At 42.7% G+C, this 25,951-nt stretch overlaps 1 protein-coding gene across 5 annotated transcripts in view; it reads left to right on the top strand.

Annotated features, from left to right (window-relative positions):
- The window catches only part of DTWD2 (DTW motif tRNA-uridine aminocarboxypropyltransferase 2), a 191,785-nt gene that overhangs the window by 62,396 nt on the left and 103,438 nt on the right, over positions 1-25,951 (top strand). For all 5 annotated transcript variants that reach the window (XM_073344786.2, XM_073344787.2, XM_073344790.2 and 2 more), the window contains exons 2-3: positions 17,542-17,632; positions 21,357-21,451. In XM_073344786.2, the coding sequence (XP_073200887.2) occupies positions 17,542-17,632; positions 21,357-21,451 (186 nt within the window). The remainder of the gene's footprint in view (positions 1-17,541; positions 17,633-21,356; positions 21,452-25,951) is intronic.

The raw sequence follows: 25,951 nt of genomic DNA, 5'->3' as shown, positions 1-25,951 counted from the left end.
CCTAGGCAGGAGGAAGGGGGGAGGCATGAGAACTCAGCGCACCTCCTCCCCCTTCTCTCCCCTGCCTTCTGCCCACAGCAATCAGCTGGCTTTCTTCATTCCGAAGGAAGGGGGGAGGAGCGAGGACGCAGCCTGCAAAGTAAAGGGGAAGGAGGTGGTGGGGGGGAGAAGAGGTGGGTCAAGGGTGGAGGTTTGGGGGAAGGGGTGGAGTGGGCAGGCTGAGGGTTGAGTGATGGCGATCCTGACAGGGAACACAGCTCCAAAGATATTAGGAGAGTTGGTCGTCTAATGACTTGCTATAAAGAAATTTACCAAGGAAAAAAAGGGAAAGCAAAACAACAATCTCTCCATGTGTTTTTTCGAGTTCAGAAAGAGGAGCAGCCGGACAATCCACCCTCTTCCACTCTGTGACTCCACCACCTCAACCAAGCTTCATACTCAGCAATGATGATTGTAGTATTAAACTGCTTGTTTAAAATGTATATAATGCCTTTTGTCTGGCAAAAAAAAATTTCCCTGGAACCTAACCCCCCCCCCATTTACATTAATTCTTACGGGGAAATTGGATTCGCTTAACATCGTTTCACTTAACGTTGTAGTTATGTTCCTGAAAAATGCGACTTTAAGTGAGGAGTTACTGTACTTTATTGGCAAAAAGAAAAGGAGTACTTGTGGCACCTTAGTACACCTTTTCTTTTTGCAGATACAGACTAACATGGTGGCTAGTCTGAAACCCATACTTTGAGTGCAGTGTATGAAGGAGGGCCTCGAGTAAGGGGCAGCAAATGTCTGGTACATCTTATTACAGCAATGTATAGCTTCTGATCATGGATTCATTAATTCACTAATTGTATCAATAAGTATAAAAACATCATGAGCAATACTACTTAAAATAGCTTTTAAATATGAATGTTTGTTTTGCAGCTTAGTTATGTATCTATTTGCAAATAATGTTTTTCATATAATACTGCATTTAAAGAGAAAACATTCTGTAATGTGTCACTTTCTTCATAAAATTAGCTATGATATATTCCATCATATACACAGGCTGCATATAGAAAGATTGAATGCTTCTGCTTCAGTATTGTTTAACTTTTCATAGGAAGCAAAACTCAACTTGCTTCTGATTTTCTGGGGCAGACATAATACTGGGAACCAAGTATAATAGGAAATGTTTTGAAAATTGTACTCAGTATGCTATACACATATCCCTACATAACTCTACAGCCAGCTTTAAAAAGAAACTTGTAATCACTACAGAGGTTTACATGATACAGAAAAGGTGTCTTTAACATAATTATTAATATCTGGAAAATTATTTATATGGAGGTAGTAATAGATACAATTTCTATTTTAATATTTCTATAGATATTAAGAAGTGTGCCTTTGCCATATCAAATAAAGGGTTTGATTCTTCACTGTACCTGAACAGAAGGGCTGACAAAGGCAGAGGGCAGCTTTAACTTAAGACTCTGATATAACATCCCTCGGCCTGGGATCTATGACCAGTGGGGAATGGGCCATAGCAGAGCCTCGCTCTATCTCTGCCTTGCTCTCTGCCCTCTCTTCTGCACCCTGACGTCCCCTGGATCTCCCTACCCTGGTTGTCAGAGTTCTGGTGCAGGAGGTGGTGATAGCAACTGGCGGAGAGTCACTCTAAAGAGGGGGAAGGGGGAATTTTCCAAGGCAATACTCTGGTCTCTTTACATAAGATACAAAGTGAGTTTCATAGACCAGAGAATCTGGCCCCAAATGTATAAGTAGTACAATTAGCTGGGTCATCTAAAAATAACAAATAATGGGTATAGCACATATTTATATTACTTTATTTTTTTATACTGAAAGGCCAGGAAGAAACTGACTAGCATATTGCAAAATAGATATAGTGCTTGATTTACACACATGAATGAGTTTCTTACTAGATATATGTATCTTCACTGTCATTTAAGGATCTAATACAAAACTTATTGAAGTCAATAGGAAGCTTTCCTTTAACTTCAATGGGCTTTGTATCAAACCTTAAATGTAATTATAAATAGTTTTGCAAAGAGTTAACAGAAACCCTGCATAGACAGCCTGATCCTGAACTGCTGCAGTTTGTGGGAGCTTTGCCATTGATTTCAGTGAGCGTAAGATCAAGCTCTAAATATCTTGCAATTCAAGGGTTAAATTATGCTTTCCATATTTAAACCAAATAAACTTTAGTGAGAGTTTTTTACATGCGCAGACAGTTGAATGTAGTGCAAAATAAGCATGAGCAGGGACCATGCAGTGCTGCAAAAATACAGAGAGGCACATGTGATCATTAGAGCTGTAATGCTTAGCAGAACAGATGGATTTTCAGAAGCTAGTCAAAAGAGGAGGGCTTTTGGCATAGACTTAGTTGGGAGGCTATTCCAAGAGTAAAAAAATGTATGTATTTGTTTATGTATGGCTTTAAATCACATTCTATCACTTTTGATGTTATCTGGGAATTCAGCTTCTTTCAATCAGTTGGTGTGAGTAAACTTGAGAGGAACAAGAGATGCCCTGAAAAAATTAAAGCCACAATAATTGCTTCAAACAAGGCACTTTAAAAAACCCCAACAAAACCCCCAACCCACCTATATTCATAATTTAATTAAGCAATAAGACATGTCAGAGTTGTATTGTACTGGGCTATTGCTGCATCCTGAGAAATGGTGATATCCTAGTATTACACATACCTTGAAGTGTTTTAGCGTGTAAAATATTCTTATAGGGTACTGCCATTACTGATGTATTAAATCAGGGCAATTGTATATTAAAAAAATGGACAAATGGATTGCCCTGTTGTGTTGTAAAACTGGCAAAAGGAAGAACTCCAATGACAATTCCTCTGAAGGAATTATTGTCATCAGTTCAAGAGGGGCACATGGTTATACTAACCCACAGAATGAGCAGCAGGGCCTATCCATCAGATCCACAGAAGGCCAGGGCCATCTGTGCAGAGACACTGACAAGAATACTGCTCCTTGTCAGTATAGCTCCAAAGTTGTTGTACACACTGCCAGGCACTCCTCCAGGATTCAGATTCAGAACCCTGGGCTTCTTGGGTTGCCTGCCATGGAATGGGAACCAGGTAATACAGCATCAGACAAGGTGAAGGTGAAACAGTCATTCAAGTTTTTCAGCACAGCAGCCCAAGGCGTGGGAGACTGCATTTAGAAGGGCCTTTCTCATATGCCAGCTGCCAACTGTGTGTTGGACACAGGAATGTAAACAATGGTTTGTTAAATGTGAATTAGTCCTAGCCAAATTGGGGACTGTTGGCAGATAGGGCATGACTATTTGCCAGACTTTGAGACCTAGCTTAAGGTATCAGTAATGGGTTGTTATAGAGGAGTAGTCTTTCACTTAAAGGTGAGGTAGATTGTTTGGGGAGAATGGGTTGCCTAATAAGGGCAATTTTTTTACACAGGTTTCATTGTCTTGAGTTCTGTCATCTTTTGTTATAACTCCTCCTGCAGTAATTTTCCCTCTTGTACCTCAGATTGTATGGAGTTGAAACATGGCATATCAGTTGTCCGTCAACCTTAAGGCAATTATTATTTGGGGAAAAAAGGGTTTAAATGCCTGACTTTTTCTTCTTTTTCAACTTATCCAGAACTAGTTTCTAACACTGTTGCTCAAGAGAATGGAGAGGGAAAGCTGTAGCAGATTAAGGCTAAATCTTGTGTGCACTGGGGATCCAGTCCACCATTTTAAAGGGCTCTGCACTTTTGGTTGAGGGAAGAGGTATAGTACCTTCTGCCTCTGATCTAAATGATAGTAGTCGTAAGGAGACACCACTGGAACGCTCTCCTCCTCCTCCCCCCCCCCCACATGACTGGGAGTGTGAGAGAAAAGCCCTCCAACATATCCAGCACCCCAAAGAGTTTATAGCTAAAATAAAGGTACAAAGAAATTTGGTGGGTAGTTAATTCTTGGTGTCAGTTGTTGCCATTGTATTCATTTGTTTTACATCCTGAAAAATGAATGTAGTAGTTAATGTTGGAAAACTGCAGTTGAGGCCTGAAAAATTTAATTTAAAAACTAAGTGTTTTTTATTTGTTTGTGAAAAAGCACTGAAGTCGTAATGCTATTTGCCCTCTAAACAGAAAAGTAGCAAAAGTAAATTTTTTCTCAGATTTTCCAAAATATATTTGCTCACAGTTTTAAACTCTCCATGCCAAGTCCTAGCATAACATAATCCCTGAATACTGTTTTAATGAGTTTGTATTAGTATAAAGTATGTGAAATGGAAAGGGGTAACTGTGTGGACTCTGTCCAGCTTTGTCAGGTGTGCTTTGACCTTAAGGTCTGTGGTGTTTTGACTTAGATGGGGGAGAAATCTGTTTAACTTTTATTTGAAGCATTCATCTACACTTGGCCAGCCGCATTTCCTTGAAAATATTGAGTCTGTGGCCTGACCTTGGCAATGTGCTTCGAACATGATGATGTTGCCACTAGTGAAAATAGTTCAAAAACATCAGCTTCCTTTTAACATTGCAAATACTGTTTCTAAAACATATGTTGTGACACACTTACATTCACATGGGTTTTTGGCCAGGAAAGTTTACAAATTCAGAATATAAAAACACAGTTATGTTGCTCTGCTTTGGTTGCTCTTTATCGTGGGATGAACTGTCTGAGTTCATTGTAAATATTAAAACTTGTTAATTGCATATATTCAGAATAAAGCTAAATGGCTACATTTCAGAAGACTCACTTGAGAGGAGGCACTGGGACCTGAAAGTGTGTACTTATTTCCATCCTCAGAATGGTGCCTGATTTCAAGAGCCTTGTGGGCATGGGTAGTGAGACAACGACTCACTGGCACGGCTCCTCCTGCTGGTCGTATGGGAATTAGCTCTTTCCAGCTTTTTTGGAGTGCCCTCTGCAGGCCCATGTCTCACCTGCTGCCGCCCCCCACCCCAATGTCCCTCCCGGACCCAGGTGCCTTTTACCCTGGGGTTCTGCCCCAGCAGTACCCCCACACTCTGGGTCTCCCCTCCCAGGGGAACCCACAGCCCTCTTAACCCACCTTGCCTCAGTGGCTATTGCCAGTTGTCATCTAGTCCCCTTTCTCTGGGGCAGACTGCAGTCTCTAATGGATTTACCAGGCTGGATCTCCCCAGCTCCTCTTGCCTTTCCCCAGCACTACTCCACTTCAGGTACCTGGCTCCCAGACAGCTAGCCGTTCCCACTCCAGGCCTAGAGTGAGACTCTTCTGCTTCTGGCCCACAGCCCTCTTAAAAGGGCCAGCTGAGCCCTGATTGAACTGGCCACACCTGTGGTCAGGTACTCCCTCAGCTTTTCCCAGCCCTCTCCAGGGCTACGTTTATTATTAGCTCCCTAGGGCAGCCCTCTCCCAGGACTGTTTTAATCCCTTCAGGGCTGGAGCGGGGGTGACCACCCAACTACAGCATGTTCTGACAGGTTGAAAATTAGACCTCAGAAAAGCACACCTATGGCCTGGACATACATAGATTTTATTTGTGTGAGAATGGAGATTCGAAGGAGACTGTGAGAAGGGGTTTTCATAGACCAGGCTATTTTATGGCTTTCTGCATCTTCAGCTTTATAGCATTCCTGCCCCATGACCACGATTCACAGCAGGCTTGACACCAGGAAAGGGAAACATTGCTTGGCTGGTCTTAGTCGTGTTGGGAAACACTGTAAACAATAAACTGCACACAACATATTATAATGACAGGTTTCAGAGTAACAGCTGTGTTAGTCTGTATTCGCAAAAAGAAAAGGAGTACTTGTGGCACCTTAGAGACTAACCAATTTATTAGAGCATAAGCTTTTGTGAGCTACAGCTCACTTTCTCAGATGTATATCATGGAAACTGCAGCAGGCTTTATATATACACAGAGAATATGAAACAATACCTCCTCCCACCCCACTGTCCTGCTGGTAATAGCTTATCTAAAGTGATCATCAGGTGGGTCATTTCCAGCACAAATCCAGGTTTTCTCAACCTCCACCCCCACACACAAATTCACTCTCCTGCTGGTGATAGCCCATCCAAAGTGACAACTCTTTACACAATGTGCATGACAATCAAGTTGGGCTATTTCCTGCACAAATCCAGGTTTTCTCACATCCCCCCCACCCCCATACACACACAAACTCACTCTCCTGCTGGTAATAGCTCATCCAAACTGACCACTCTTCAAGTTTAAATCCAAGTTAAACCAGAACATCTGGGGGGGGGGGAGGGGGAGGAAAAAACAAGAGGAAACAGGCTACCTTGCATAATGACTTAGCCACTCCCAGTCTCTATTTAAGCCTAAATTAATAGTATCCAATTTGCAAATGAATTCCAATTCAGCAGTTTCTCGCTGGAGTCTGGATTTGAAGTTTTTTTGTTTTAAGATAGCGACCTTCATGTCTGTGATTGCGTGACCAGAGAGATTGAAGTGTTCTCCGACTGGTTCCAGTCCACACAAGAGATCCACTTCCTGGACACTACAGTGCTAATAAACAATGGTCACATAAACACCACCCTATACCGGAAACCTACTGACCGCTATTCCTACCTGCATGCCTCCAGCTTTCACCCTGACCACACCACACGATCCATCGTCTACAGCCAAGCTCTGCGATACAACCGCATTTGCTCCAACCCCTCAGACAGAGACAAACACCTACAAGATCTCTGTCAAGCTTTCTTACAACTACAATACCCACCTGCAGAAGTAAAGAAACAGATTGATAGAGCCAGAAGAGTTCCCAGAAGTTACCTACTACAGGACAGGCCTAACAAAGAAAATAACGGAACGCCGCTAGCCGTCACCTTCAGCCCCCAACTAAAACCCCTCCAACGCATTATTAAGGATCTACAACCTACGCATTATTAAGGACCTACAACCTATCCTAAAGGATGACCCAACACTCTCACAAATCTTGGGAGACAGGCCAGTCCTTGCCTACAGACAGCCCCGCAACCTGAAGCAAATACTCACCAACAACCACATACCACACAACAGAACCACTAACCCAGGAACTTATCCTTGCAACAAAGCCTGTTGCCAATTGTGCCCACATATCTATTCAGGGGACACCATCACAGGGCCTAATAACATCAGCCACACTATCAGAGGCTCGTTCACCTGCACATCCACCAATGTGATATATGCCATCATGTGCCAGCAATGCCCCTCTGCCATATACATTGGTCAAACTGGACAGTCTCTGCGTAAAAGACTAAATGGACACAAATCAGATGTCAAGAATTATAACATTCATAAACCAGTCGGAGAACACTTCAATCTCTCTGGTCACGCAATCACAGACATGAAGGTCACTATCTTAAAACAAAAAACTTCAAATCCAGACTCCAGCGAGAAACTGCTGAATTGGAATTCATTTGCAAATTGGATACTATTAATTTAGGCTTAAATAGAGACTGGGAGTGGCTAAGTCATTATGCAAGGTAGCCTGTTTCCTCTTGTTTTTTCCTACCCCCCCCCCCCCAGATGTTCTGGTTTACCTTGGATTTAAACTTGGAGAGTGGTCAGTTTGGATGAGCTATTACCAGCAGGAGAGTGAGTTTGTGTGTGTATGGGGGTGGGGGGGATGTGAGAAAACCTGGATTTGTGCAGGAAATAGCCCAACTTGATTGTCATGCACATTGTGTAAAGAGTTGTCACTTTGGATGGGCTATCACCAGCAGGAGAGTGAATTTGTGTGGGGGGGTGGAGGGTGAGAAAACCTGGATTTGTGCTGGAAATGGCCCACCTGATGATCACTTTAGATAAGCTATTACCAGCAGGACAGTGGGGTGGGAGGAGGTATTGTTTCATATTCTCTGTGTATATATAAAGCCTGCTGCAGTTTCCATGATATGCATCTGAGGAAGTGAGCTGTAGCTCACGAAAGCTTATGCTCTAATAAATTGGTTAGTCTCTAAGGTGCCACAAGTACTCCTTTTCTTTTAACATATTATAAGTAAACAAAATGTGTCTTTCAATTTCAACATTAGTTTTTTAAAAACTTTTTACATTTTAAAATAAACTAGATTAAAAAAACATGGGAGTGGCTTCCTGCCCCAGCATGTGAAGAAAATTGGGAGTGACATCATTCGACAATTTCAGAACATTCAACACTTTTACTAAACTTAAACCAGTATGGTATTGTACTTACACTAGGGTGGCCTGGGATTGGGATCACTGCCTGGCATTGCCTTATAATAATTTTCCAGATACAGAACTCTACAACTGAAAACAGAGGAAACAACATCTTTAGAGAATTCTGAACCATAGTGAAATTACAGATACACGAGTAAAACTGTCCACCTCCCAAAGGAAACCTTTAGTTTGCCCTTGTTGATGTAGACATGAATGTTCCCTTATCACCTGTCTTGATTCTCCCTGAAGAGAGCCATTACCACAGGGCACATTTGGGCAGAAGGATTCCCCTGGAGAGACCTCTTCCCTCTGAAATAAGCCCAGACCACTCTTCTCGTGTTTTTCTTTTTGGATCCAAGGCTGCAATTCCTACTCAGTTTTAACTTCAGCCTGCTGTGCATTGCAGGATTGTGCCCACAAACTTTAAAAAATAAACAAAAAGGTACAAAATACTCCTTTTGCCTGGATGGCCTTCAGAGTGTAGGCTTCTGTAACCTTGACGCTCCATTTGTGGTTGTGGAACAGGATTTCTGCCATTCTATAGTCTAGGGGAAAGGTTCTTCCCTTTCCCACTACTACCCCTGATGAGCCCCACAGTTTGCAGGCTAGTAATGTGGGCTGTATATAGGGAATTGCCTCTAAAAGCACAGTAACCATGAGGCATCAAAATGAGAGCACAGAAATAAGCATGGTGCCCCCAGAATGGGATTGTACAAAGACATAGTCAACATAATTGGGTGCCTAATTGGGTGCCTAAACTTAAATCATGTGTATATACACATGTAAGTAATTAAGTTTTATTGAAAAATACTTTGTTTGCAATTCCTTCAAATCAAATTACAGATGGACAGTGTCGAGTTTATAATGTGAAAATACTTGCTTTCTTTATGTTTAGAATGTCCATTTATTAAATTTTAACAAAGTTGAAAAGTCACCAACCAAAAATACAACCAAGTGTGAAAAATGCAAAAAGGAACAGAAAGGAGGGGGGTTTATATGAAACAGAGACCCAGAAACAAAGTAAATTGTGTCTGAGAAACTTAATTATAACAAACACAGTTCAGGATTCACTGGATGCCATTTGCTTCAGTTTATAGAAGCTGGGGGGGAAATGTAGCTCTTTAAACTGGAATTCGGGAGTTAAGAATTTACTGTTTTGAAACAGATTTATTCAGTGCGTATTCACTCCTAGGCCCTGGTCTACACTAGGACTTTAGGTCGAATTCAGCAGCGTTAAATCGATGTAAACCTGCACCCGTCCACACAATGAAGCCCTTTATTTCGACTTAAAGGGCTCTTAAAATCGATTTCCTTACTCCACCCCGACAAGTAGATTAGCGCTTAAATCGACGTTGCCGGCTCGAATTTGGGGTACTGTGGACACAATTCGATGGTATTGGCCTCCGGGAGCTATCCCAGAGTGCTCCATTGTGACCGCTCTGGACAGCACTCTCAACTCAGATGCACTGGCCAGGTAGACAGGAAAAGAACCGCGAACTTTTGAATCTCATTTCCTGTTTGGCCAGCATGGCAAGCTGCAGGTGACCATGCAGAGCTCATCAGCACAGGTGACCATGATGGAGTCCAAGAATCGCAAAAGAACTCCAGCATGGACTGAACAGGAGGTATGGGATCTGATGGCTGTATGGGGAGAGGAATCCGTGTTATCAGAACTCTGTTCCAGTTTTCGAAATGCCAAAACCTTTGTCAAAATCTCCCAGGGCATGAAGGACAGAGGCCATAACAGGGACCCGAAGCAATGCTGCGTGAAACTGAAGGAGCTGAGGCAAGCCTACCAGAAAACCAGAGAGGCGAACGGCCGCTCCGGGTCAGAGCCCCAAACATGCCGCTTCTATGATGAGCTGCATGCCATTTTAGGGGGTTCAGCCACCACTACCCCAGCCGTGTTGTTTGACTCCTTCAATGGAGATGGAGGCAATACGGAAGCAGGTTTTGGGGACGAAGAAGATGATGATGATGATGAGGTTGTAGATAGCTCACAGCAAGCAAGCGGAGAAACCGGTTTTCCCGTCAGCCAGGAACTGTTTCTCACCCTGGACCTGGAGCCAGTACCCCCCGAACCCACCCAAGGCTGCCTCCTGGACCCAGCAGGCGGAGAAGGGACCTCTGGTGAGTGTACCTTTTAAAATACTATACATGGTTTAAAAGCAAGCATGTGAAAGGATTACTTTGCCCTGGCATTCGCGGTTCTCCTAGATGTAGTCCTAAAGCTTTTGCAAAAGGTTTCTGGGGAGGGCAGCCTTATTGCGTCCTTCATGGTAGGACACTTTACCACTCCAGGCCAGTAACACGTACTCGGGAATCATTGTACAACAAAGCATTGCAGTGTATGTTTGCTGGCATTCAAACAACATCCGTTCTTTATCTCTCTGTGTTATCCTCAGGAGAGTGAGATATAATTCATGGTCACCTGGTTGAAATAGAGTGCTTTTCTTCAGGGGACACTCAGAGGAGCCCATTCCTGCTGGGCTGTTTGCCTGTGGCTAAACAGAAATGTTCCCCGGGAAGGTTGGGAAGGTTGAGGGGGTAGTCACGCGGTGGGGGGAGGCAAAATGTGATCTTGTAACGAAAGCACATGTGCTATGTATGTAATGTTAACAGCAAGGTTTACCCTGAAAGAGTGTAGCCACTGTTTTATAAAATGTGTCTTTTTAAATACCGCTGTCCCTTTTTTTTTCTCCACCAGCTGCATGTGTTTCAATGATTACAGGATCTTCTCCTTCCCAGAGGTTAGTGAAGATTAGAAAGAAAAAAAAACGCACTCGTGATGAAATGTTCTCTGAGCTCATGCTGTCCTCCCACACTGACAGAGCACAGACGAATGCGTGGAGGCAAATAATGTCAGAGTGCAGGAAAGCACAAAATGACCGGGAGGAGAGGTGGCGGGCTGAAGAGAGTAAGTGGCGGGCTGAAGACAGGGCTGAAGCTCAAATGTGGCGGCAGCATGATGAGAGGAGGCAGGATTCAATGCTGAGGCTGCTGGAGGATCAAACCAGTATGCTCCAGTGTATGGCTGAGCTGCAGCAAAGGCAGCTGGAGCACAGACTGCCACTGCAGCCCCTCTGTAACCAACCGCCCTCCTCCCCAAGTTCCATAGCCTCCACACCCAGACGCCCAAGAACGCGGTGGGGGGGCCTCCGGCCAACCAGCCACTCCACCACAGAGGATTGCCCCAAAAAAAGAAGGCTGTCATTCAATACATTTTAAAGTTGTAAACTTTTAAAGTGCTGTGCTTAAAGTGCTGTGTGGCATTTTCCTTCCCTCCTCCACCACTATGCGGTCCCACCAGTCTGTGCTTGTTTCCCGAGCCCAGAATCGGCGTTCCACAGCATGAACCTGCCCCATTAGCACCATGATGCATGCATTGGCAGGGCCCATGCTTTCAGAGAAATCTGTGTCCATGTCCTGATCACTCACGTCACCGCGCTGACGTCGCCTCCTCGCCCGCTATCGCTCTGCCAGGTTCTGGTGCTGCATATACTGCTGGATAATGCGTGTGGTGTTTAATGTGCTCCTAATTGCCAAAGTGAGCTGAGCGGCCTCCATGCTTGCCTTGGTATGGCGTCTGCACAGAAAAAAGGCGCGGAACGATTGTCTGCCGTTGCTCTGACGGAAGGAGGGGCGACTGACAACACGGCTTACAGGGTTGGCTTCAGGGAGCTAAAATCAACAAAGTGGGTGTCTTTACATCAAGGAGTATTTCAGGCAGGACTTCACGGAGGGTTCCAATAAGAAATGGTGCACCTAAGTTATCGTTCTTATTGGAACAAGGAGGTTAGCCTGGCCTCTGATTGATACATGGCTAGATTTACCTCGCTGCACCTTCTCTGTGAGTGACTGCAGTGTGACCTAGAGGAATGAGTCCCCTAGACAGGGGAGGAGGCAAATGAGTACAAAACAAATCTGGTCTATTTCTTGTTTTGACCCACTCCATCTATCTTTTACATCTTTGGCTGGCAGCAGATGGTGCAGAAGGACTGCATGCCATCTACATCTCATGGCTGCTCGGCAGAAGATGGTACAGTACGACTGCTAGCCATCTTCATCTCTTGCCTGCCTGCCAGAAGATGGTACAGTACGACTGCTAGCAGTCCGTATTGCCTGCCTGCTCACCATAAGATGGTTCAATAGGACTGACTGCAGGACTAAAGAGAATGACCTGGTCAAGTCACTCCAAATTTAGTCCCTGCGCCCATGTCTGCCCAGGCGCTCCCAGCCGACGTGGCCAGGAGCACCATGGACATGACGAGGACGACTACCAGTCATACTGCACCGTCTGCTGCCAGAAGGCAATGGGTTGCTGCTACTGTGTAGCAAAGCCGTACCACGTCTGCCAGCACCCAGGAGACATAGGGTGACGGTTACCTGAGCGGGCTCCATGCTTACCGTGGTATGGCGTCTGCACAGGTAACTCAGGAAAAAAGGCGCAAAACGATTGTCTGCCCTTGCTTTCACGGAGGGAGGGAGGGAACGGGGGCCTGACGATACGTACCCAGAACCACCTGCGACAATGTTTTAGCCCCATCAGAGTGCTCCATTGTGACTGCTCTGGACAGCACTCTCAGATACCCGATTGTTTGCCGTTGCTCTGATGCAGGGAGGGGCGACTGAGGACACGGCTTACAGGGTTGGCTTCAGGGAGCTAAAATCAACAAAGGGGGTGTCTTTACATCAAGGAGTATTTCAGGCAGGACTTCACGGAGGGTTCCAATAGGAAATGGTGCACCTAAGTTATCGTTCTTATTGGAACAGGAAGGTTAGCCTGGCCTCTGATTGATACATGGCTAGATTTACCTCGCTGCACCTTCTCTGTGAGTGACTGCAGTGTGACCTAGAAGAATGAGTCCCCTAGACGGGGGGGGGGGGGGGAAGCAAATGAATACAGAACAAATCTGGTCTATTTCTTGTTTTGATCCACTCCATCTATCTTTTACATCTTTGGCTGGCAGCAGACGGTGCAGAAGGACTGCATGCCATCCACATCTCTTGCCTGCCTGGCAGAAGACGGTACAATACGACTGCTAGCAATCCTCATCTCCTGCCTGCCTGGCAGAAGATGGTACAGTACGACTGCTAGCAGTCCGTATCACCTGCCCGCTCACCATAAGACGGTTCAATAGGACTGACTGCAGGACTAAAGAGAATGACCTGGTCAAGTCACTCCAAATTTAGTCCCTGCGCCCATGTCTATCCAGGCGCTCCCAGCCAATGTGGCCAGGAGCACCTCGGACATGACGATGACGGCTACCAGTTGTACTGTACCGTCTGCTGCCACAAGGCAAGGGGTTGCTGCTACTGTGTAGCAATGCCGTACCGCGTCTGCCAGCACCCAGGAGTCATAGGGTGACGGTTACCTGAGCGGGCTCCATGCTTGCCATGGTATGGCGTCTGCACAGGTAACTCAGGAAAAAAGGCGCGAAACGATTGTCTGCCCTTGCTTTCACAGAGGGAGGGAGGGAACGGGGGCCTGACGATATGTACCCAGACAATGTTTTAGCCCCATCAGGCATTGGGATCTCAACCCAGAATTCCAATGGGCAGCGGAGACTGCGGGAACTGTAGGATAACTACCCACAGTGCAACACTCCGGAAGTCGACTCTAGCCTCGGTACTGTGGAAGCGCTCTGCCGAGTTAATGCACTTAATGCACTTAGAGCATTTTCCGTGGGGACACACACACTCGAATATATAAAACCGATTTCTAAAAAACCGACTTCTATAAATTCGACCTTATTCCGTAGAGTAGACATACCCTAAATCTCTTTTCTACAGTAAATGATGTAACTGGAAATCCTTAATTATCAACTTCTTCTCTTAATGCAGTGAGCTGGGTAATGTCTGAGAGAAATCATATATTTAATAGGATGTTTAATTGCAGGGAAGTACAAGAATGTCAAAGGTATGACCAATAAGAAAAGTTAGCTTCTGTCTAAACATTCAAGGCAAAGACAGCAAAAAACCTGTTGGGGATTGCACCTATTTGCGGTTATACTCCATTATAATCAAGTAGTATTCAGAAGGTTTTAATCTATACTTAACACCTATGAGGAAATATGAAAAATAAGACAACAATACACTATGCTGGAGCAACTTCCATACACTTACTCAAAAGTGTTGAAATGAAGAAATAAGCTAAATCATCAAAAACATTTCCCTGTTCATATGTACCCATCTTGAGATACTTAGTCTCAGCACACCTGAAAATGAGCGATGAGTGTTCAGTCTGTTTAAATCAGGCCCAAGGTATCTCAAGTTGAGCACCAGAATCAATGGGCTCTCTTTCAGATTTGGCTGTAATATGTGCACTACTACTAGAGAAATCTTAATGGCTTGAATGGTAATTTGGGATATATACAGCTAAATATCTACAACCTATCCTGAAGGATGACCCATCACTCTCACAGATCTTGGGAGACAGGCCAGTCCTTGCTTACAGACAGCCCCCCAACCTGAAGCAAATATTCACCAGCAACCACAGAACAGAACCACTAACCCAAGAACCTATCCTTGCAACAAAGCCCGTTGCCAACTGTGTCCACATATCTATTCAGGGGACACCATCATAGGGCCCAATCACATCAGCCACACTATCAGAGGCTCGTTCACCTGCGCATCTACCAATATGATATGTGCCAGCAATGCCCCTCTGCCATGTACATTGGTCAAACTGGACAGTCTCTACGTAAAAGAATAAATGGACACAAATCAGATGTCAAGAATTGTAACATTCAAAAACCAGTTGGAGAACACTTCAATCTCTTTGGTCACTCGATTACAGACCTAAAAGTGGCAATTCTTCAACAAAAAAACTTCAAAAATAGACTCCAACGAGAGACTGCTGAATTGGAATTAATTTTCAAACTGGATACAATTAGCTTAGGCTTGAATAAAGATTGGGAGTGGATGTGTCACTACACAAAGTAAAACTATTTCTACTTGTTTATTTCCCCTCCTACTGTTCTTGTAAAGTGCTGGAAGTGGCCCACCTTGATTATCACTACAAAATGTCCCCCCCGCCGCCCCGCTCTCCTGCCTGTAATAGCTCACCTTACCCAGTCACTCTTGTTACAGTCTGTATGGTAACACCCATTGTTTCATGTTCTCTGTGTATATAAAATCTCCCCACTATATTTTCTACTGTATGCATCCGATGAAGTTAGTTGTAGCTCACGAAAGCTTACGCTCTAATAAATTTGTTAGTCTCTAAGGTGCCACAAGTCCTCCTTTTCCTTTTACAGCTAATAGAGTAACAGAGATTTCACTGATGAAAAAAGGCTAAGAGCGTCTGATCGTAAAGAAAGTGGAAGCATATGCTTGCTTAACTTAGGATAAAATTTTCTCACTCGTTACTTTGTAAGGCTATTTCTTATACTATGTAAGCTTTTATTTTTGCTTGTTTTTTTATAATCAACAAAGCTTCCTAGAGATAGTTTCTGGATTTACGGTGGTGTAAATCCTAGATTAACATAAATTTAAGATCTCTGGTGAGAGCTAGTCCGAAGTTGGGGCAAGATATAATTGAATTGAAACGTTTCAGGACTTGAAGGGCCAAAGGCCTTCACTGCATACTAAACTCAGGATTGCCTTTAAATTGAGTCCTGTCCAGTCACAAAAACCCTTAATTTTTGTCTGTTTGTGCTTTTAACTCAAATTCACTGGCCTGTCATATAGGCTTATAGGTCATATAGGCTCAAGGTCAAGTTAGCACAACTCGTCAGCTGTTAATATTACTATGCTAACTCCACTTGAATGCTGCTAGTCCTCCAGTGCCTTCCAACAATTCCCCTCGTGCTCTCAAAAAGGACAGAAAAGTCTTCTCACAACTTGCTGAGAATTCATAGAGCATTGCAGCTTACTGCAGTGCAAAGGGCCATCAGCTTTGCCCCCAGAAGTCTTAGTGCCACACTCTTGTGAGTGCAGTGCAGACTCAGCCACCCAAGTCTTTTTGCAGTGCAGCTGCTTTCTCAATCTAAGCCAGCGGTTCTCAACCTGCGGGCTGCATCCGGCCCAATTAGCACACAGCTGCGGTCCAGCTCAGGTAAGTGCTAAAGGCTGTCCTGCATGGCGGGGTCCAGGCTACCCTGGCACCCAGCGCAGTGGGGTTTGGGCAGCCAGCTGGCTCCGCGTGGTGGGATCTGGGGTGAGCAGCTGGCCCCGCGCGGCAGGGGTCCAGGGTCAGGTTCCATGCTACCGTTGCCCTGCCACCCGGCCCCTGCGGCCCAGGTAACATGCAATCATAAAAAAGTTGAGAACCACCGATCTAAGCTAAGTCAGGAGAATAACTCAAGTTAACTTTGCAGTGAAGACATATCAATTTAACGTACTGTGAACATATGCGGGTGTGCTCAGTAAATTTTAAAGGGAAAAACACGTTGACCATAAGGAGTAGTTGAAAATGGGGACCTTAGGTTTACAATGGAAATAATGACTTTTAGCTTTTTTTTTTTTTTTAAGCCTAAGGGAAAGAAATGTATTTAGATGATCCTGGTTTTTGTAATCTTGTTGGTACCAGGAAAATATTTTGTTTGTTTTTTGTCACCAATTCTAATATGCTATTAGCAATATTTGTTTTTTATTTATTTATTGTTGGTTAGCTTATGACCCAACTTATTGACATCATTCTTATCCTCTGATATTATCTCTGCTCCACTATATTACACTGCATCTCATTCTGTGCTTCTCCCAGTGCCTGGACCTCCAACCAACTCTTCTTGTATACCAGATAACAACAATAATGTTCAAAACACTGTCTTTTTATATTCGTCTTCTATAAGACCTTTCATCGAGTACAGAACAACTTTAAACAGCTAATTTGTTTTGTACTGTTTGTGTCTCTTAGACTGTAAATTTCTGAAACAGTGACCATGTCTTCCTTTGTTTCTACATTTCCAAGTCTTCTGATAAATATAGTGTGGAATAGTAAATAATTACAACAAAATAATATATTTGGGATGTCTGTGGTTTGTTGTGCATACAAATATGCCTTCCTCTCTGTGCTTTGTATTATATTATTGACTCCTTTATTTGGGATGGAAGACAGTGGTTGATTTCTCACTTGGTCAAGGCATAGCCACTTATAAATTGTTTCCCTTGAATAGGTTGAAAATGAATTATTTGAAGTGCCTTAATCCCAACTGAATTTTCTAGAGCATGTTTCTGAATACTGCTCTCCAAAGTTATTGAAATACAATCTTGTTTGTTTTTACAGATAATAGCAATATCAGCAACAGAAAGTTTATGTCAGCAGGTTTGTGTAGGTGCAGTCTGCTGTACAGGAAAGTACTAGCACAACTCTTGGAAAGGGATAAATGTTTTACATAATAAAATTAATAGTGTGTATGACTAATTGTCAATGTTTTTTTTTCCCCTTTCCATCCTGTAGCCGTCCTCAGAAGGTGTGTTTGTGTCCATTCTTCCCTGTACATCCTCTAAAAGTCTCCACCTGCTTGTATATAATTCAGCATCCAGCAGAGGTGAGTAAGGCTATGGGAATTGTCAGAGTTCAGCTAGAAGCTTACACAGCAAAGGGTGTTAGAGAGGGCAAGAGGAAACAATCTTGATCAGACATGTGCAACAACTTCAGCTTTGAAAATAGTTATAAAGGTGAACAACTAGTTCACATGATTTGTTAGTCATTTATTCTTTTATTTTTAAAATCTCTCATTATCTTCTTATTTTTTTTCCCTCCTCTTGAATCATGGCCCATTCTTGAAATCCTTGTGTGTAAGAAATCCTTCCTCACATAAGCAGTCTCATTTATGTCAGTGGGGCTACTTGTGTAAGTAAATATTTAGGAGTGAGCCCTTTTATATAGTATGTGCCTAGTGGCCTGGAGACAGTTGAGGCATTTGTATATTTTAGTCACAGATCTGTGTTTAGCTTTTATTATTCTGTATTAATCTATTAATGTTTAACAATATAAATCAAATAATAAGCTTGAGGTAATGGCCTTAAATGTTGTAGCAAGAGGAAGTCTACAGGAAAGCCCACTTACTTATCTGGTCTACTAGAGTTACTGTTTCAAAAATAAATAAATAAATAAATAAAGTATTTAATGAAGCACATAAGTGAATCCTAAAAGAAACAGAGTACCTATGTGTTCTCTTAGGTATTCTTAATGTTTTCTGGTCACCTGAACTTAGCTCCTCAATAATTCCAAATGATTTGTGTTTTGTAAGGATCCTCCCAAGTGGTGATCACATTTTTCTACAGTTTTGCTTCTTTCATGCCTTCAAAAAAATTATGGGCCCTAATAACTGTGTGAACCTAATAGCAAGATTTCTCATAACAATTTCATGTGCTTCCTGAATTAAGGATGATGCATTCTCCTGGCCATCTAAATGATGGAAGTACCTTAGTTGCAACAGATTTGGAAAGGCACTGTGGTCTAATGGTTGGGGCAGTGGACTGGAAGTTAAGAGGCCTGGGTTCTGGTCTTGGTTTAGCTGCTGACATATTCTGTGACCTTGGAGACCTTCTCTGTGTCTCTTTTTCCTCACACGTTCTGTCTGTCTTGTCTCTTTAGATTTTAAGCTCTTTATGACAGGTGTCTGTGCTGGGGACTTGGGGATGGGGCATAGAGTTAGCTATGCTGACCGTACACGTATTTGTTTTGCCACCCCTTTCCCCCAGCCTCTCTAGAGGAATCTCCAGCAGCATAGAACAGTCTGCTTTCTGGTCAGAAGCAAAGGAATGCAGCTTGGCTCAGGTCTGAGTCCTTAATGGAGTTAAAAGAATGTAAGCCACACTGTACATGTCTTGGTTCCAAACAATGCTTCCTGCAAAGCTAGTGATCACTATGTCTAACTTCTGTGAGGGAAATTTAAGTCCAAGAATCTTCTGGGTTTAATACCCTCATGCAATGATCTGGTAACGTTAATTTACCTTCACTTATTCCTTATAGCATCCCCAGTTGAACCCTGAGGATTGTGGAATTTTTTTATTGGTACACTTTATCCATTCCAAAGAAAATCAAGATGACTTTTCAACTGAGAGAAAACGAAAGGATATTGGGATTTTTGTTTATTTTTAATAAATTTTCTTTTAGTGGATGTTTCATTATTAGTCGTGAATCATGAAAAATCCAGGTCATTACAGAGAAAATATAAGGTTGTAACCAACACCATGAACTCCCAGAAAAGAAGAATAACCCCTATGGTGCTGCATCTATGGTACTTCAATGGTCAAATATTCAGTATTTCCATAATACAAAGCATTGCACACTGCTGCCAGGAGGAACATGCAAGAGTGCAAAGAAAGGAAATAATTACATGATTTCAGACCTGTAGATTGAATATAGCTACAATTACAGTATATATTTAGCCTTAATCTTTAATAAGGTCTTGGTTATCTACAAGCTCATGTCTGAGTTCTGAAACAATTTCTTCTCTACTTTGTGTAGTCCATCTTTGATATACTGTCAACATTTCAAAACATATACTTTTCTCTTGTTGTTCACCTTTAATTCAGTTAAAAAAATACACTTCCAGACAGTTAGCAGCAAGCATTTGTCTAAAAGTTAGGTTATTTGGATTGGGCAGTGGTACCAAATCGGAAAAAAACATTGAAAGTAACAATTTTTGAATGTCTTCATCCTGCTGGCTATTAGTATTTTTTTTTCTTGTATGAGACAACTAATAGCTGTTCTTTCAGCTCTTTGTTGCCATTCTTAACCACTTGCCAAAAAATGAATCTTCTGACACATCCAAGATTATTATTTTTTGCATCTGTTTGTGAAAGTAAAGTCAACCTCATTAGTGTGTGTGTGAGAGTGAGAGACGGTGGGAACACTCACAAGTATAAAAACGAATGTATTCTGTGCCCATATTAGACCTTTTTTCCCCAGTCTATTGTTTAAATATTTTGTTTGGATAGTGGTAGCCCAGGACATTGGATGCAGTGTCAGTCTTGCTATCATGGTTTTTCAGTCTTTGACCAAGTTTCTACTTTTTGTACATTCTTGCTTCTTCAGTCTGAGCATAAGAAGCAAATTGTTTGTTTTAACTTTTTAGATTTTCTAAAGGCCATGAAACTTCTTATCAATTTATTGAATCACAAAATATGCCCTTTTGGCAAAATTGCAGGATGACTATAGGTGAAGAAGCCTATTAAGTTTATATCATATTATCTCTTTTTCTTCTGGTGGGTGGCTTTGCAATTTGATGAGTGATCCCTTTAATATGATGCAAGCTTCCTAAGAACCATCCATTTTGGGGGTCTTGGCTCTTAAGAGAAAATTATTTCAAATAGGCCTCTGTATCGAAGTCAGGATTCCTGGCAGAGAGAACAATTGAGTTTTGTTGAGTATAGGGTTTGAGGAGCATACTTGTAGTCCTCCTCCTGATGGGTGGCTTTGCAATTTGAAACCAATCTCCCTCTCTCCCTGTCACCCACATGTATTTGTGTATAATACATTTTGTCATATAGCATGCTGTTTATGTAATCTGCATTATTGTTAATGGTACTGATCAGGGCGCGTTCTCCATTGTTTCATTGTTCATTGTTTCTCATTTTTTGTTCAAGTTTCTGTTTACAGTTTTCTTTTACAAACACCCTTGAGCTTTTTTTAAGTCACTGAAGGTCTGACCTTGCACCATTGATGTCAAGGGAGTTTTTTCATTGACGTAGAGAGAGCAGGATAAAAGTCCAGCATGAAAATCCATTGAGATGGGTAGCTCTAAAAAAGAAATAATTACATACCTGTAAAAAATGCTTCTCTGAAGATATACAGAGGTGAAGAGACTGACCTCATTATTTTTTTTTCATGTTTTAATTGGCAAATATATATGGAAGTATTTTAACTTCCAGCTTGAAATTAACTGGTGAAGTATTGGAGGGGCATGTTAAATACTTCAGCAATGGTAGGCTTGGAAGTCCTCAACACTCCAGACTTCATAGAATTTGGTTTATGGGAATTCCTACCAGGTCTAAACAGGTGCATGGAGGCAAGACTACATGTTTTCATTGAGCTGTATATTTTCAGAGAGCAACAATTACAGGTAAGTATTACATAGAATAGAATAAATTAACACTGAAATCTGGATTTTTTTCCTTTTGTATTCCTTTTCTATCACTCAGAGAACTGTATGATGCATATTTTGTGGTAGTAAGAACTACAAAAGAAACAACTACATTTTAAGAGTTTAAGAAAGCATCCGTATTCTTTTAAAACATTTTTTTTTCCTTTTTGATTTAAAGGAAAGTCGAGTATTACGGACAGTGCCTCTTCTAACTGCTTGCCTCCCCGGAGACAAGTGTAAAGTCTTGATTGGTCGACGTTTTGGTGAAGATAGGTAAGCAGAATCGTTGATTCAACTTCTAGTTCTCTGTTGTGTACTATTGATGCTGCTGCTTTTAAAAGCTACACTGAATATTTTTGCATGTTCCAAGTGTTCACTGCTGTTCAGTGCTTAGGCTTACAATGAAGTTGAAATACAGTACAGCATTCTGTAAACTCCTTTTTGGTGTTTCCTTTTAATTAGCATTAAATCCACGGTTAGTTTTTTGTTTTGTTTTTTAAAACAAGCCCTTGGGGCATCAAAAGTTGTTACCACTTCATACGGGGATGCTGTGGTATTCTGTATGTTCATTCTTGTCCTCTTTTCAGAAGCCTAGTACTGTGACACTTTTTCTTCAGGTGAGAAGGCAAGATGTCCTGGTCTTCTTTAAAGCCAGTAAATGGCAGTGCAGCCAATACTCCGCATCATTCTTATCCGTCATGATGCCTACAAAAATCTTGAATGGTTAGGCAGCTGGTATGCAGTGACCACTGCTTATCATGCTGTTCCTAATAGTCTCGTTGTTACTTTGTACTACCTCTCTTTATGTGTATACGCACACCTGTTGTGTCTCCTCTTTATACTTAGTTCCTTCCCTGAAGAATTTAAAAACTATCTTAATTTTATACGCTTGTACAGTTCTTAGCACAAAAACTGATGGCCAGTAAGTGCTACTGCAGTACAAATAATAATCTTCATTGATTGATTTAAGCTAAGTCTGCACTACAGAGCCTATGTTGGAATAACTATGCTGGCATAGCCCCCTTGTGTAGATGCAGCCATAGTGACAGAAGGGGTTTTTCTGTCAGTGTACAAACATCACTTGCCCAGACAACTTTAACTACATTGACAGAAGTACTGTTATGTCGACATAGTTGCATCTACACTGGGGGTTTTGTCAGTCAGGGGTATGTTTTTTCACATAGTGTTGCTATGCCAATATAGCTTTTTGATGTAGATCAGGCTGTAGTTGCTTTACAAGTGTGAGAAGAGGGAGTCCTGAGATTAAAAATGAGTGCATGTTTTTGGTAACATTCTTTCTGTTAGCTGCGTGTTAACACATGGCAGTTTCTTCACATTTTTTTTTGATATTCTGTAATTTTGGACAAGATTGTCACATTAGTATTGTCTTTCATCCTCATTGGATAAAGCTAATTTTTTTGTCAACAAACTTCTGGTGCAAATGCTTGTGAGATTTTGTTGCATAAATGTTCCCTGAAAGGCAACAAAAAAGGGTGTGAATACAGATGAAGCAAATTCATTTAAAATTCAAATGAATGTTTGGGGAAGCTTTTTGCAGAATTCACTGAGGTCTACTGAACAGATATGCCATAAGTCAATTCAGAATGTTTTTATTAGTCTTCTATGGTAATAAGCATTTAAATTACCGAAGAACTTCCAGTATATGGGAAAACTGCACTTTCCTCCAGTTAAAGCAGAAAATTTAATCACTTTTCATGGTGACATGCACTGGATGTATTGTTTCCAATGCAGTCTGCTTTTGGTAAAGCAAATTTCTTTTAAGTGTCGTAAATGCAATTTTTCAGCTTTTATCAGTTCAAAAGCCAGAATTTTGCTCCAACTTAAAACAAATAAAATAATAATAAAAAAAGCCTTTTAGGTAGAGACAAAACATGGAAAACTTTAGCCCCAAAAGTGAAGGGTTTTGAAAAGTTATGAACGTTTTAAAACAAAGAGATAGAACTGTTTAGCAACCATAACTATTGTAGCCTCTATTTCAATTGAATTGATAGTTCTTTGCTAAAACACGGTGTCCTGAGTAAGTAAGTCCATCTCCTGTGTTGCTATAGTTTTAAGATCAACAGGGTAAAAGTCACCCTTAGAGTCTCCCAACCTAAGAGAATTTCTAGGAGTACACGAAGAGCGAATACAGTGACCACACACAGTCACAAGTAATTTTGTCTGTATTATATTACATTCACACATACATGTACAAAACCATGCAATAGCCAATGCTGTATTCATGCTTAGGAGTGAAATCAGGAAGGCCAAATCACACTTGGAGGTGCAGCTAGCAAGAGATGTTAAGAGTAACAAGAAGGGTTTCTTCCGGTATGTTAGCAACAAGAAGAAAGTCAAGGAAAGTGTGGGCCCCTTAATGAATGAGGGAGGCAACCTAGTGACAGAGGATGTGGAAAAAGCTAATGTACTCAATGCTTTTTTTGCCTCTGTCTTCACTAACAAGGTCAGCTCCCAGACTGCTGCGCTGGGCATCACAACATGGGGAATAGATGGCCAGCCCTCTGTGGAGAAAGAGGTGGTTAGGGACTATTTAGAAAAGCTGGATGTGCACAAGTCCATGGGGCCGGATGCACTTCATCCGAGAGTGCTAAAGGAGTTGGTGGATGTGATTGCAGAGCCATTGGCCATTATCTTTGAAAACTCATGGCGATTGGGGGAAGTCCCGGACGACTGGAAAAAGGCTAATGTCATGCCCATCTTTAAAAAAGGGAAGGAGGAGAATCCAGGGTACTACAGGCCAGTCAGCCTCACTTCAGTCCCTGGAAAAATCATGGAGCAGGTCCTCGAGGAATCAATTCTGAAGCACTTAGAAGAAAGTGATCAGGAACAGTCAGCATGGATTCACCAAGGGCAAGTCATGTCTGGCTAATCTAATTGCCTTCTATGACAAGATAACAGGCTCTGTGGATGAGAGGAAAGCAGTGGACGCGTTATTCCTTGACTTTAGCAAAGCTTTTGACATGGTCTCCCACAGTATTCTTGCCAGCAAGTTAAAGAAGTATGGACTGGATGAACGGACTATAAGGTGGATAGAAAGCTGGCTAGATCGCCGGGCTCAGCGGGTAGTGATCAATGGCTCCATGTCTAGTTGGCAGCCGGTATCAAGCGGAGTGCCCCAAGGGTCGGTCCTGGGGCCGGTTTTGTTCAATATCTTCATTAATGATCTGGAGGATGGCGTGGACTGCACCCTTAGCAAGTTTGCAGATGACACTAACCTGGGAGGAATGGTAGATATGTAGGAGGGTAGGGATAGGATACAGAGGGACCTAGACAAATTGGAGGATTGGGCCAAAAGAAATCTGATGAGGTTCAACAAGGACAAGTGCAGAGTCTTGCACTTAGGACGGAAGAATCCCCTGCACTGCTACAGACTAGGGACCGAATGGCTAGACAGCAGTTCTGCAGAAAAGAACCTAGGGGTTACAGTGGATGAGAAGCTGGATATGAGTCAACAGTGTGCCCTTGTTGCCAAGAAGGCTAATGGCATTTTGTTAGCACTTGTATAGGTAGGGTATTGCCAGCAGATCGAAGGACGTGATCGTTCCCCTCTATTCGACATTGGTGAGGCCTCGTCTGGAGTACTGTGTCCAGTTTTGGGCCCCATTCTACAAGAAGGATGTGGAAAAATTGGAAAGCATCCAGCGGAAGGCAACAAAAATGATTAGGGGACTGGAACACATGACTTATGAGGAGAGGCTGAGGGAACTGGGATTGTTTCGTCTGCAGAAGAGAAGAATGAGGGGGGATTTGATAGCTGCTTTCAACTATCTGAAAGGGGGTTCCAAAGAGGATGGATCTAGACTGTTCTCCGTGGTAGCAGATGACAGAACAAGGAGTAATGGTCTCAAGTTGCAGTGGGGGGAGATTTAGGTTGGATATTAGGAAAAACTTTTTCACTAGGAGGGTGGTGAAGCACTGGAATTTGTTACCTAGGGAAGTGGTGGAATCTCCTTCCTTTGAGATTTTTAAGGTCAGGCTTGACAAAGCCCTGGCTGGGATGATTTAGTTGGGGATTGGTCCTGCTTTGAGCAGAGGGTTGGACTAGATGACCTCCTGAGGTCTCTTCCAACCCTGATGTTCTATGATCACAGAGAGTCAGGTTTATCTCTCAACAGATTGTCATCAATGGCGGGGGGAGTATCTTCGTGACTTGGTTCTTCCCTGATGGTATAAATCCCCCTGGTCTAGAACCCAGGGCTGTAAAGCTACCAGACAGCTGATATCTCTAGGCTCCCACCCAGTGGCAGAAGTAACCAGCTTGCTCTCCACTTCCGAAGACCTGCTGTGGACACAGACCATGGGAAGCTCCACCTCAAGGATTTGACAGAAAGCAGCCTCATGGCTCCTCATTGGCTCCCTGCCCTATATAAACCCAACAAGTGTTCCAGGAAGTTTCCAGGCAACAGTGTGGATCTCCTGTAGCTGCCATGGCCATTTCTGCTTCTGAATTCCTGGCATTGACCTTGGCTTGATTTGGACTTTGCTTTGAGTTGAACCTGAAACCTGACTTGGACTCTGACCCTTGGTATTGACCCTGGCCTGGAACCTGGCTACAAACTCCTCTGCTACTCCCATCCTCAAGTTCCCCCCCTGCTCTGACCCTTGGCCCTTACTGCCTTTGGTGGGATCCTGACAGATGGGTTTTTTTTTGTATGGGGTCTTCCCTCCCTGTCCATATTAGCAAACCCTTTTTATCCCGTGTTATGACCACATCTACCATTGTATGTATATGCATGACGGTTCCAACTCCCT

The sequence above is a fragment of the Lepidochelys kempii genome, chromosome 5 (assembly GCF_965140285.1).
Source record: "Lepidochelys kempii isolate rLepKem1 chromosome 5, rLepKem1.hap1, whole genome shotgun sequence".
Taxonomy (NCBI): domain Eukaryota; kingdom Metazoa; phylum Chordata; order Testudines; family Cheloniidae; genus Lepidochelys; species Lepidochelys kempii.
The sequence above is the reverse complement of the archived record's forward strand: the minus strand, read 5'-3'. Positions and strand labels throughout refer to the sequence as shown.